This window comes from Medicago sativa, chromosome 5, assembly GCF_051527215.1.
Source record: "Medicago sativa cultivar Bolivia chromosome 5, Bolivia_mono, whole genome shotgun sequence".
In the NCBI taxonomy this organism is placed as follows: domain Eukaryota; kingdom Viridiplantae; phylum Streptophyta; class Magnoliopsida; order Fabales; family Fabaceae; genus Medicago; species Medicago sativa.
Window position 1 is genome coordinate 70,262,401 of NC_140753.1, and position 13,122 is coordinate 70,275,522.

General features: G+C 35.5%; 2 protein-coding genes across 2 annotated transcripts; both read left to right on the plus strand.

The window, feature by feature from the left end:
* Positions 1–87: 87 nt before the first annotated feature.
* Positions 88–5,795, plus strand: LOC146924494 (uncharacterized). The gene is made up of 3 exons (XM_085709509.1): positions 88–3,061; positions 3,186–4,622; positions 4,757–5,795. The coding sequence occupies exons 1-3, from the start codon at positions 442–444 to the stop codon at positions 5,623–5,625; spliced, it is 4,926 nt and encodes a 1,641-aa protein (XP_085565635.1). The 5' UTR covers positions 88–441; the 3' UTR covers positions 5,626–5,795.
* A 2,431-nt stretch (positions 5,796–8,226) lies between these two features.
* Positions 8,227–12,129, plus strand: LOC146924495 (uncharacterized). Its single transcript, XM_085709513.1, has 2 exons — positions 8,227–11,003; positions 11,160–12,129. Exons 1-2 carry the CDS (start codon positions 8,459–8,461, stop codon positions 11,807–11,809), a joined length of 3,195 nt encoding a protein of 1,064 aa, XP_085565639.1. The 5' UTR covers positions 8,227–8,458; the 3' UTR covers positions 11,810–12,129.
* Positions 12,130–13,122: the final 993 nt, after the last annotated feature.

Below are 13,122 nucleotides of genomic sequence, written 5' to 3' on the forward strand. Positions count from 1 at the left end.
TATACCTAGGTTCCCATTTTACAGTATATGTTGAAGTCAATTATCTACGCACAAAAATAATCATGGACGTGATAGGCTTAGCAAACAACTTTTTTATTTGAATAATAATCATCAGAAATCATCTTTATCTTTATGGCATACAGAAGGAAACAACTAAGGAGGAACTTTCCCCACCACAGACAGACACAGACCACATAAACTAGGATTTTCACGTTCAGTGAGCAACTTTACCAAACAACTTTAACATGAGATGTCAAATAAAAATTGTACTATCAATGTCACAGAATTATATTAACAATCAATGTTACTACTTCAGTTTCAAAGTAGACACCTCAAAGAACAAAAAATATCTCATTTATCAGCTCCAAAATCTTTCCATTAAACTTGACAAGGTAAGTGCTTCTTATTCTGTTACAAGTTGAAACCTACAACCTTGTCTAAATGACTAGAATTAGTTGTAGCAGTAAAATTATCACAATCTTGTTGATTATTTCCTTCTTGCATGGTGCTACTGCTCTTACCACTGATGGGTTGACTCTCTCGTCACTCTTGACTCACTGGACCTTTGTTCCTCTTCTCATCAACTATAGTTGGAAAGCTTCTGATTCAATTCCATGCTCATGGGTTGGTGTTCAATGTGACCATACCAACAATGTCATTTCCATTAATCTCACTAATCATGGGATTCTTGGTCAACTTGGACCAGAAATTGGAAACTTTTATCACTTGCAGAACCTTGTATTGTTGGGTAATGGTTTCACCGGAAAAGTGCCTTCCGAGTTAAGCAACTGTAGTTTGCTTCAGAATTTAGATCTTTCTGAGAACAGATTCAGTGGAAATATACCATATAGTTTGAAAAGGTTGCAAAATTTAAAGTTTATAAGATTGTCTTCCAATCTGCTGACTGGTGAAATTCCAGATTCTTTGTTTGAAATTCAATCCCTTGAAGAAGTGAGCCTGCACAATAACCTTCTTAGTGGTCCTATTCCAACCAATATTGGAAACTCAACTAAACTATTGAGGTTGTATCTATATGGTAATCAGTTGTCAGGGACTATTCCTTCATCCATTGGTAATTGCAGTAAACTAGAGGACCTTAGATTGTCATTCAACCGTTTGAGAGGCGAAATTCCAGTCAGTGTTTGGAGAATTTCAAGTCTTGTGAACATATTGGTTCACAACAACAGCCTCTCCGGGGAACTACCTTTCGAGATGACAAAGCTCAAGTATCTAAAAAATATTTCATTGTTTGATAATCAGTTCTCAGGAGTCATACCTCAAAGCTTGGGAATAAACAGCAGCATAGTGAAGTTGGACTGTATGAATAACAAGTTCAGTGGCAATATCCCACCCAATCTTTGCTTTGGAAAGAATTTGTTAGAGCTCAATATGGGAATCAATCAACTACAAGGTGGCATAACTTCTGATGTAGGAAGATGTGCAACTCTGACGAGGTTGTTGCTGAATCAAAATAATTTCACAGGGTCTCTTCCTGATTTTGAAAGTGATCTGAACCTGAAATACATCGACATAAGCAGGAACAATATCAGCGGGCCAATTCCATCAAGTATGGGAAATTGCACAAATCTCACATACATTAATTTGTCAAGGAACAAATTTGCACGACTTATACCATCAGAGTTGGGAAACCTATTGAATCTTGTGATTTTAGAACTTTCTCACAACAACTTGGAAGGTCCTTTGCCACATCAGCTGTCAAACTGTACTCACATGGATCGTTTTGATGTAGGATTCAATTTCCTAAATGGATCACTCCCATCAAGTTTGAGAAGTTGGACAAACATAACCACGTTGATTTTAAGAGAAAATTACTTCACAGGAGGTATCCCAGAGTTTTTGGCTAAATTTAGCAACCTTCGCGAGTTACAACTTGGTGGAAATTTGCTTGGAGGAAAAATTCCTCGATCGATTGTAACGTTGCGTAATTTGTTCTATGGGTTGAATTTGAGTGCTAATGGATTGACAGGTGGCATTCCTGTAGAAATTCAGGAACTAAAATTGCTGCAAAGTCTGGATATATCCTTGAACAATTTGACGGGAAGCATAGACGCACTTGGAAGTCTTGTTTCATTAATTGAGGTCAATATTTCTCACAATCTCTTCAATGGTTCTGTACCGACAGGTCTAACGAAGTTATTGAATTCCTCACCATCATCATTCATGGGTAATCCTCTCATATGTGTCAGTTGTTTAAGTTGCATTAAAACTAGTTATGTAAATCCATGTGTCTCCAAATCAACCAATCACAAAGGTATCAGTAATGTTCAAATTGTGATGATTGAAATAGGATCCTCAATATTGATTTCTGTTGTGCTGATAATAATAATTCGAAGGCGTTTCCATAGAAAGGAATCAGATAAGGAAGATCTAAAGAAATGGTATTATATTGATAGAGGAGCTGGATGGATTGGAGCCAGATATGCTCACGAATTCAATGTATCAGGTGAAGAGAAACCACCTGACCTTCAGAAACTAGTGTTGCAGGCTACAGAGAACCTAAGTGATCAATATATTATTGGCAGAGGAGCACATGGTATTGTGTACAAAGCTTTACTTGGTCAACAGGTTTATGCTGTAAAGAAGTTTGAATTCACAAGCAACAGGGAAAAGCGGCTACGTATGATGTGCAATGAAATTGAAGTGCTTGGAATGTACAAGCATCGAAACGTGATCAAATACGCAGACTACTGGATTGGAAAGGACTATGGTTTAGTCTTGTATGAATTCATGAAAAATGGAAGCCTTCATGATATTTTGCATGAGAAGAAACCTCCACCACTCTTTATGTGGAGCGACCGGCTTAAGATTGCTATTGGAATTGCTGAAGGACTGGCATATCTGCATAATGATTGTGACCCACCGATAGTGCACCGAGACATTAAACCAAAAAATATTCTTATTGATGACAATCTGGAGCCAATTATATCTGATTTTGGTACTGTCTTATACAGGAAGTTGTCTGAAGATTCTTATGGTCATTCAGAAACCAGGAAAATGCGTTCAACGATCGTTGTTGGTACCCCTGGGTATATTGCACCAGGTAAATAGTTCTCCATCCACGCTAACTAGTCAGACAATGATAACTTTATTATTGTTCAACACATCTTGAAATTAGTTGTGCAAGATAGTATTTTCTAACATGTTTACATTGTTTCCCGTGATAGAGAATGCATATGCAATAGTGCAAAGCAGAAAGTCTGATGTATATAGCTATGGAGTTATTTTGCTCGAGATCATAACCAGAAAGAAGGTGGTAGTTCCCTGTTTGCATGATGATACAAATGTGACCTCTTTAGTGAGCTGGGCTAGATCTATATGGCTGGAAACAGGCAAAATTGAGTACATTGCTGATTCATACCTTGCAAGAAGATTTCCCAATTCAGCTGCACTGACCAGGCAAGTCACTACAATGTTTTTATTGGCATTGCGATGTACAGAGAAGGATTTACGAGAGAGACCAATCATGAAAGATGTTATTAGTTTGTTGCGGTGTGACGAGGAAGAATATGTCGATGTGGTTGTAGCTGATACATCACTACAACCATATAGTCCTTCTAATATTTTCCCTAACATTCCAGTTGTCAACATTGGCCACTATCTACATGGAGAAAGCAGTAGGACTGCAGCCCAAAGACAACGAGAAGTTACATTTAATGTGGAGACTGAATCTCATGATTATACCGACTTTAGATTTCGGCAGGATGTTGATCAATTTCAATCAGGATTCTGTGTTGAAGATGATAGGAGTTTCATATCTACAATTTATATTTATGGACTTTCAGTTAAACTGATGGGAAATGGTAAGATAACTGCTGAAAAGGTTCTGGTGGTAGCGGCTCTGAATGTTCCAAAAGTAACCTATGTTTGGCCTGGTTTGATTTTCCTTCCCACTGTTGTTGGTCCAAGAGTTACCAAACCTTTCAATTGGTTTTTTCTCACATGTTGGGGCCAATATATGCACCTTCATAAATCCTTGTATTATCAACCCAAATCATACTTCTTAAATGCCAATAAAATCAATGCCCTTCAGGACCTAGTGTTGGAGGCTACAGAGAACCTAAATGATCACTATATTATTGGCAGCGGAGCACATTGTAGTGTGTACAAAGTTATACTTGGTCAACAAGCTTTTGCTTTAAAGAAGTTTGAATTTGGAAGGAACAATAAAAAGCAACTAAGTGTCATGTTCAATGAAATTGAAGTCCTTGCAATGTTTAAGCATCAAAATTTGATGAAATACGCACACTACTGGATTGGAGGGGATTATGGTTTAGTCTTATATAAATTCATGGAAAATGGAAGCCTTCATGATATTTTGCATGAGAAGAAACCCCCACCACCCTTTATGTGGAGTGACCGGCTTAAGATTGCTGTTGGAATTGCTCAAGGATTAGTGCATCTGCATTATTATTGTATCCCACCCATAGTGCACCTAGACATCAAACCAAATAACATACTTCTTGATGATAATATGGAGCCTATTATAGCTGATTTTAGTACTGCGCTGCTATGTGACATGTCTGAGGATTCTTGTAGTCATTTTGAAACCAGGCAAATGTTTTCATCGCAAGTTTTTGGTACCCAATATTATACTACACCAGGTAATCAATTTTCATAATAACTTACGATTACTTTGCTAGGATGCTATGATATCTTTTATTTTTTCAACAAATCTTGAAAGTGGAGTTGTGCACGATAGTATTCTCTAACATGTTTGCGTTGTCACCTGTGACAGAAAATGCAAATGCAGCAATGCACAACAGAAAGTCTGATGTATACAGCTACGGAGTTGTTTTGCTCGAGCTAATAACAAGAAAGAAAGCGTTTGGTCCCTATTTTGATGATGAAACAAAGGAGACCAGTTTAGTGTGCTGGGCAAGATCTATATGGCTGGAAACAGGCAAAATCGAGAAGATTGTCGATTCATACCTTGCGAGTTCATTTCCCAATTCAGTGGAACTAACCAAGCAAGTCACATCAATGTTTCTATTGGCATTGCAATGCACAGCGACAGATCTGCGAAAGAGACCGACCATGAAAGATGTTATTGACTTGTATAAAAGCGACATGTGTAAGTGGAGGTGTGTTGATGCATTTGTAGCCAATACAACACTACAACCATATAGTACTTGTAATATTTTCTCTGATGTTCCAGTTGTTAGTATTGACGACCATCTCCATGGAAAAGTTACATTTAATGTGGATACCACTGAACCTCGAGATAATAGTGACTTTGGATTTTGGCAAGATGCGGATCAATTTCCGCTGGGAGTCTATGATTGGGATGATTGGAAACTCATATCTAGACCTGCAGTTGGTATCCATGGACTAGTAATTCAACTAATGGGAAATTGTGAGACAGAGGTTAAAACAGTGGTGGTAGCTGCTCTAATTGTTCCAAAAATAACCTATTCCCAGCCTTGTTTGATTTACCTTCCCTCTATCACTGGACCAACACTTACACAACTTTTCAATTGGTTTTTCCTCTCACAGTGGGGTCAATATATGCACCAACAGAAATCCTTGTATTATCAACCTAAATCATACTTTATGCATGCCAATCATATAGACTCCCTTCTTTTCTTTTTATTTGAGGGAATATAGACTCCCTTCTTGTCGCTACTATGGAGCCTCTTATATCTCTGATCTTGTGTAAGTAATATACTGTTGAACTGCATTCTTATTTTTCCTTTTTATTTCTTCTAATAATGTGTAGAACTAGTTATCTACTTAAGTCACAAGTGAGTAACTGTTCAATTATTCCATTATCACCATTTACATTATCTTATTTATTCATGAAGACCTATCTCATATTCTGCATTGATTGACCAAAGGGATGCAAAATTGTGTTGTGTGTAGTTTGCAAGTAGGATGAAATCGATTTCACTTACACTAAGATAGTGACCTGTCAGAGTTGACTAATATTACTTTTTTTTAAACAAATAAGTAAATATTAGTTGTTGATATATTAAGTTAGTAATCATTATTAGAGGTTAGAATAATCCAGGCTGGCCACACTAATGGTTAGACTCATACCTAAAAATTAAGTCCCTGTGAGCTTGGCTCGGTTTGGTCGGGACATTGCAAAATATATGCAGGGATCGAGGTTCTATCCCAACCATGTAGTCCTTCTAATATTTGCCCTAACACTCCAGTTGTCGGCATTGACTACCATCTCCATTGACAAAACAGCATGGACTGCATCTCCATTGATATAAATATATGTATATATATAGGATATAGGTATCATGTATTTGGGGAACAAAATATTGTTACTTCATGATTAGGAGGTTAACCAACATATATGATTGTAAAATAACCAAATCTTAGCAAACTACACAAATGGATACTAGATATAACAGAAAATATATGACTTAATTTTATCTATCTCTGACTTTCTCTTGTAAGATTATAAGTAGATATGAGTAGAACTGAAGCTGTACCTTTATTCGCATTGCAGATTGATCTTTTACCTGAGAAATTGTTTTGCTCCTGCTCAAAAGCAAAAGTATCATTTACAATTTTGTTTTTGGCTGATAAAAAAATATAGGCATGTATTGAATTTAAATATTCTCTGAAACTACACCATACTTAAGCTAAATATATTAATCAGCAGCTCCTTTGATGCATTTTGTTAAAAAGCTATGAGAAATTATGTTGCTATGAATTATTCAATGCAAAGACAACAATAACAGTTTGACTGAACACAACTTAGAGTGATGATAACGAGGAAATTGGATAGCTGAATTGGAATGTAATTAAACATTCTCTTACAATAATGTCATTGCAATTCAACAGATTATTATACTTTTTTTTACAAAGAAATATAAGAAAAATTACAATCCAATAAGTTTGACTTTTTTTATTTAAAATTACATTCATTTGCACAGATAATTCTCTGTCTCACTCCAACAATAGTCAATGCAACTGGAATCATCTAATCTTTGAGAAAGCCTCCATCTAGCCTTGCAAACTGTGTATATTTCTTAGAGATCTATGTAAAACCCATCAAAGCACGTATACAACCTCTGAAAACTTGGTCATAAAGGTTTACTTTACTGTCACAAACAAAGTCATTAACCTTTTCCACTTGCAAAGTAGATTAATTTTGAGCCCTCATTTGAGCTCTAAATAGACAAGATAAGTAGATTAAATGAGAGTGATATGTTAAGCATAAAAATGAATTATATTTAGCTTTTTTAAACTTCATGCTAGAGACCAAAAACAATCTTTTTATATTTCATAAAAGTCAAATAGATATTTAGGAGTTTGATTTATAACAGTATGTTATTTTCGGGTGGCATTTTGGTGCCATTAATGGCACCATGCCATTAGATCAGGGCCACACATTGCCCCAAATGTGTGTGTGTGTGTGTGATGTGTGTGTTGGGTGCTATCAATAGTCAGGATTTAATGGCACGGTGCCATTAATGGCACCCAAGTATTGTCTGTTATTTTCCATACACACCGGCCATAGATTGGACTCTAGATTAAATGATTATGAGACTCAAACATCGACCACTTGTGTCATGTTGATACTTATTATTTCATAAAGACTTGACATATTTAACCCAAAAAGAAGAAGAAAAAAACATTTTCATGTGTAAATAATATATATAATTTAGGGTTAATAGTTCTTTACCCCCTTATAATATAGGTCATTTCCGGTTTTCCCCATGTAAATTTTTTTTTTTTTGATTTACCCCTCTGTAAAAAAAAAATTTGTTTTGATTTACCCCCCTAATAGGCCAAACAAAAATGAAAATTTCTTGAAAAATAAAATAAAATTGGTTTTTGTTTGGCCTATTTGGGGGGTAAATCAAAACAAAAAAATTTACAGAGGGGTAAATCAAAAAAAAAATTACATTTTTATAGAGGAGTAAATCAAAAAAATAAATTACAGATGACAAAACCAAAAGTGCTTTGTATTAAAGGAGGTAAAGACTTATTAACCCTAATACATATAATAATTTTCAAAGTGAAAGTCACGTTAGAGATTAATGAAAAATAACAATAAATTAATATTTTACTTTGTCTCTTTTTACTGGGGAAGGTTAAATTTTATCTCGTGAAAAACAAGAACGTAACAGGCCAACTAATTTGTGGTATAATTGGATGAACAATTTCAGAAAAATACAAAACAATTTTAAGCTTTATTCAAAAAAAAAAAAACAATTTTAAGCTATTACTATTATCAACAAATGTGTGTCAGAGAATAAACTTGTATATTTGCAGTGTTGACTTACTTCATCTTCTCTCCCATGGTTGACGAAGACATATAGTGTGACTTCTTTTATAGATAATTCTCCTTAAATTTGTAACCAAACTCAAAGAACAAAGCAACCTCATTCATGAACTTAGTTTCTTTCTCTACAACTTGACAAGGTAAGTGTTTCTTATTTCATTGCAATTTACAAACAACCTTGTCTCACTCTCAATGAAAAGAACTAGTAATAGCAGTAGAATTATCACACACTTGTTGATTATTTCCTTTTTGCATGGTGCTACTGCTCTTAACTCTGAGGGGTTGACTCTGTTGTCACTAATGACACAATGGACCCTTGTTCCTCCTATCATCAACTCTAGCTGGAATACTTCTGAGTCCAATCCATGCTCATGGGTTGGTGTTCAATGTGACCATGCCAACAATTTAATTTCCCTTAACCTCACCAGTCAAGGGATTTTTGGTCTACTTGGACCAGAAATTGGAAACCTTTATCATTTGAAGAACCTTTTGTTATTTGGTAATGGTTTCTCAGGAAAAGTGCCTTCAGAGTTAAGCAATTGTAGTATGCTTCAGAATTTAGACCTTTCTGGAAACAGATTCCGTGGAAAGATACCATATACTTTGAAAAAGTTGCAAAGTTTACAGTTTATGAGTTTGTCTTCCAATCTGTTGACTGGTGAAATTCCAAATTCTTTGTTTGAAATTCCTTCCCTTGAAGAATTGAGCCTACAAAATAACCTTCTTAGTGGTCCTATCCCAACAAATATTGGAAACTTGACTCGTCTATTGAGGTTGTATCTACATGGTAATATGTTCTCTGGGACTATTCCTTCATCTCTTGGTAATTGCAGCAAACTAGAGGACCTTGAATTGTATTTCAACCAATTCAGAGGCGAAATTCCGGTCAGTGTTTGGAGAATTTCAAGTCTTGTGCACATATTGGTTCACAACAACAGCCTCTCCGGGGAACTACCTTTCGAGATGACAAAGCTCAAGTATCTAAAAAATATCTCATTGTTTGATAATCAGTTCTCAGGAGTCATACCTCAAAGCTTAGGAATCAACAGCAGCATAGTGAAGTTGGACTGTATGAATAACAAGTTCAGTGGCAATATCCCACCCAATCTTTGCTTTGGAAAGCATTTGTTAGTGCTAAACATGGGAATGAATCAACTTCAAGGCAGTATACCTTCTGATGTAGGAAGATGTGAAACTCTGATGAGGTTGTTTCTCAATGAAAATAATTTCACCGGGTCTCTTCCTGATTTTGAAAGTAATCTGAACTTGAAATACATGGACATGAGGAAGAACAATATCCATGGACCGATTCCATCAAGTTTGGGAAATTGCACAAATCTCACATACATTAATTTGTCAAGGAACAAATTTGCACGGCTCATACCACCGGAGCTTGGAAACCTTGTGGATCTTGTGATTTTGGATCTTTCTCGCAACAACTTGGAAGGTCCTCTGCCACTTCAACTGTCGAATTGTACTAAAATGGATCGTTTTGATGTGAGTTTCAATTTCCTAAATGGATCACTCCCATCAAGTTTGGGAAGTTGGACAAACATAACAACATTAAATTTAAGAGAAAATTACTTCACTGGAGGTATCCCAGGGTTTTTGCCAAATTTTACCAACCTCCGCGAGTTACAACTTGGTGGAAATTTGTTTGGAGGCACAATTCCTCAATCAATTCTATTATTGCACAATCTATTCTATGGATTGAATCTGAGTGCTAATGGATTGACAGGTGGCATTCCTTCAGAAATTGGTTCGCTCGGACTGCTGCAAAATCTGGATATATCCTTAAACAATTTGACAGGAAGCATATATGCTCTTGAAAGTCTTGTTTCATTAACTAAGGTCAATGTTTCTTACAATCTCTTCCATGGCTGTGTACCATTTTTATTGATTTCCACACCATCATCATTTATGGGTAATCCTCTACTAAATGCCAGCTGTCATGTAAATCCACATGACTACAAACCAACTGGTCACAAAGGTATCAGTAAACTAATAATTGTGACGATAGTACTTGGATCCTCGACATGTATATCTGTAGTGCTGCTAATTATAATTCGAATGTATCTCAATAGAGATAAATTGAAAAGGACCTATGATCTTAATAAAAGGATTTTTAATAAAAGAGGAGGAGGAAGGAAGCTGACTGACCTTCATAAGCGAGTGTTGGAGGCTACTGAGAACCTAAATGATCGGTATATTATTGGTGGAGGAGCACATGGTATTGTGTATAAAGCTATAATTTGTGAAATTGTTTGTGCTGTAAAGAAGGTTGAATTCGGACGGAACAAGCAAAAGCGGCTAAGTATCACGCGCAACGAAGTTAATGTCCTAGGGATGTTTAAGCATCGAAATTTAATCAAATGTTGGGACTACTGGATTGGAAATGACTATGGTTTAATCTTATATGAATTCATGGAAAATGGAAGCCTTCATGATATCTTGCATGAAAAGAAACCTCCACCACCATTAACGTGGGATGTTCGGTGTAAAATAGCAGTCGGAATTGCTCAAGGACTATTGTATCTGCATTATGATTGTGTTCCACCTATAGTGCACCGAGACATCAAACCAAAGAACATACTTGTTAATGACAATATGGAACCTATTATATCTGATTTTGGCACTGCTCTATGCAAGAAGCTGTCTGAAGATTCTAATAGTCACTCTGAAACCAGGAAAATGCTTTCGTCGCGTGTTGTTGGTACCCCTGGATATATTGCTCCGGGTAATTAGTTCTTCATCGACAATTATTGTTTCTTTTCATACCCCGTTCTTAGTCAATAGTAATTTGATTTGTAGGATGCGATAATGACAACACAGCTCAAAATGGAGTTTTGCAAGATAGTATTTTCTAACATGTTTGCATTGTTATCTGTGACAGAGAATGCATATGATGTAGTGCCGGGAAGAATGTCTGATGTATATAGCTACGGAGTTGTTTTGCTCGAGATAATAACCAGAAAGAAATTATTAGTTCCATCTATGAATGATGAGGCAGAGGAGACCCACATAGTCACTTGGGTTAGATCTGTAATGATGGAGACAGGAAAAATTGAGAACATTGTTGATCCATACCTGGTAAGTGCATTTCCTAATTCAATAACACTAGTCAAGCAAGTCAATGCAGTGCTTTCATTGGCATTACAATGCACAGAGAAGGATCCACGAAAGAGGCCAACCATGAAAGTTGTTATAGGCTTTTATAATAAGAACCTGTTTAAGATGAAGTATAATGAGGTGCAATATGGTGATGGACTTGTAGTCGAACTGATGGGAAATGGTAAGATTCAGTATAAAAAAGTTTTCTGCATAGCGAATCTAGTTGTTCCAGAAATAACCTATGCTTGGTCTAGTTTGACCTTCCGTCCCTCTATCACTGGTCCAATACTTACCAAACCTTTCAACTGGTTTTTCCTATCACGTTGGGGTCAATATAGGCACCTGCAGAAATCCTTGTACTTACAGACCATATCAGACTCTATAAGTATAAATACCAACCAAACCGAGGCCTCTTTCCAAATTAGTGAATAGTTGCGGAAAAATTCCAAAGGTAGGCGGCTAGAGCGAAGAGGTCACATTATAAATTGATGTGGATAGATGGTGGACTGCATGTGACAACAAAGGGTTATTTGCAAATTGTAACGGGATTTATGTGTACACTTCAAAACTTGATACACAATTTTGGCGCATGTGAGTGACTTTTAGACATTTTGTGCTTCTATTCTGAACTTAACTCAAGCATGTTATAATGTTATATGAAGATGTAAGAAGATTGCTGTTATTGTTCCTATACTCAAATACAACTCTGAAATTTTTAATTCAACCATACCACACTGATAAAAGTTGTTATAGATTTCATTGTGTAGTTCAAAATTGAACTTGGTCTGCTTGCTTTTAATTCTGAACTGGAAAAACTATTGTGGATGAAATCCTTTCATTAGTTCATGTGTTTGTTTTCTCCAGAAATTTGGAGCTCCAAAAATTTCATCAAAGCTACTGTTGCTGTGTAATGAGAGTAACAATGGACTGGATTAATAATACTAGAGTCAAACATCCAAAATTTTGAGATCAAATTTGACAGCAAGTTAGATGGTTAATGCAGTTTAAAAATGTGTCGCAGCTAAAAATCATTAACTACAATTTACAAGGGTATATTTGAACACAAATTGAGGTTGATGAATATCATGTATGTATTACCAACTCTCAATTTTAAAACACTCACCTTCTACTATGTTTCAATGTAGGAAATGCTACGTCTACATCCCAAGACTCACAAGATCAAATAAATAGTGTTTGGGCACACTACAAAATAAAATAATGTTTGGGCACACACACATATAGAAGTATTTTTTAATAATAAAAAGGAAATTGATAAAAAAATGATTGAATGTTTTGAAGATAATCTTTTTATGTGTGTGTGTCCGACCACTATTTATTTGGTCTTGTGATCATAGAAGAATACCCTCCTAGATACTATCATTTTATATTTTACAAGAATAAAAGTCGTTTTTCTGCATAGACCTCAACTTGATTTCGCTCATTTTTTTAATATGTACAATAGATATCAAACAATATTTAACTAAATGATTAAGGTAATCAAAATTCTACTTGTTTTATAACGACTCAACGTAGATTATAAAAAAAAAACAAAAACAAAAAAAGGACTCAAACATTTTTAACCTAAAGAAAACAAAACAAAACAAAAACAAAAACTATTTTCATGGGTAAATTATATTTTCAAATAGTTAATATTAAGGGTAATAACTATTTTGGTCTTTGAATGTGTAGCAACTAGCAAGCAAAGCACAATAATCTCTTAATATATTAAAATTTTAAAATAGTTT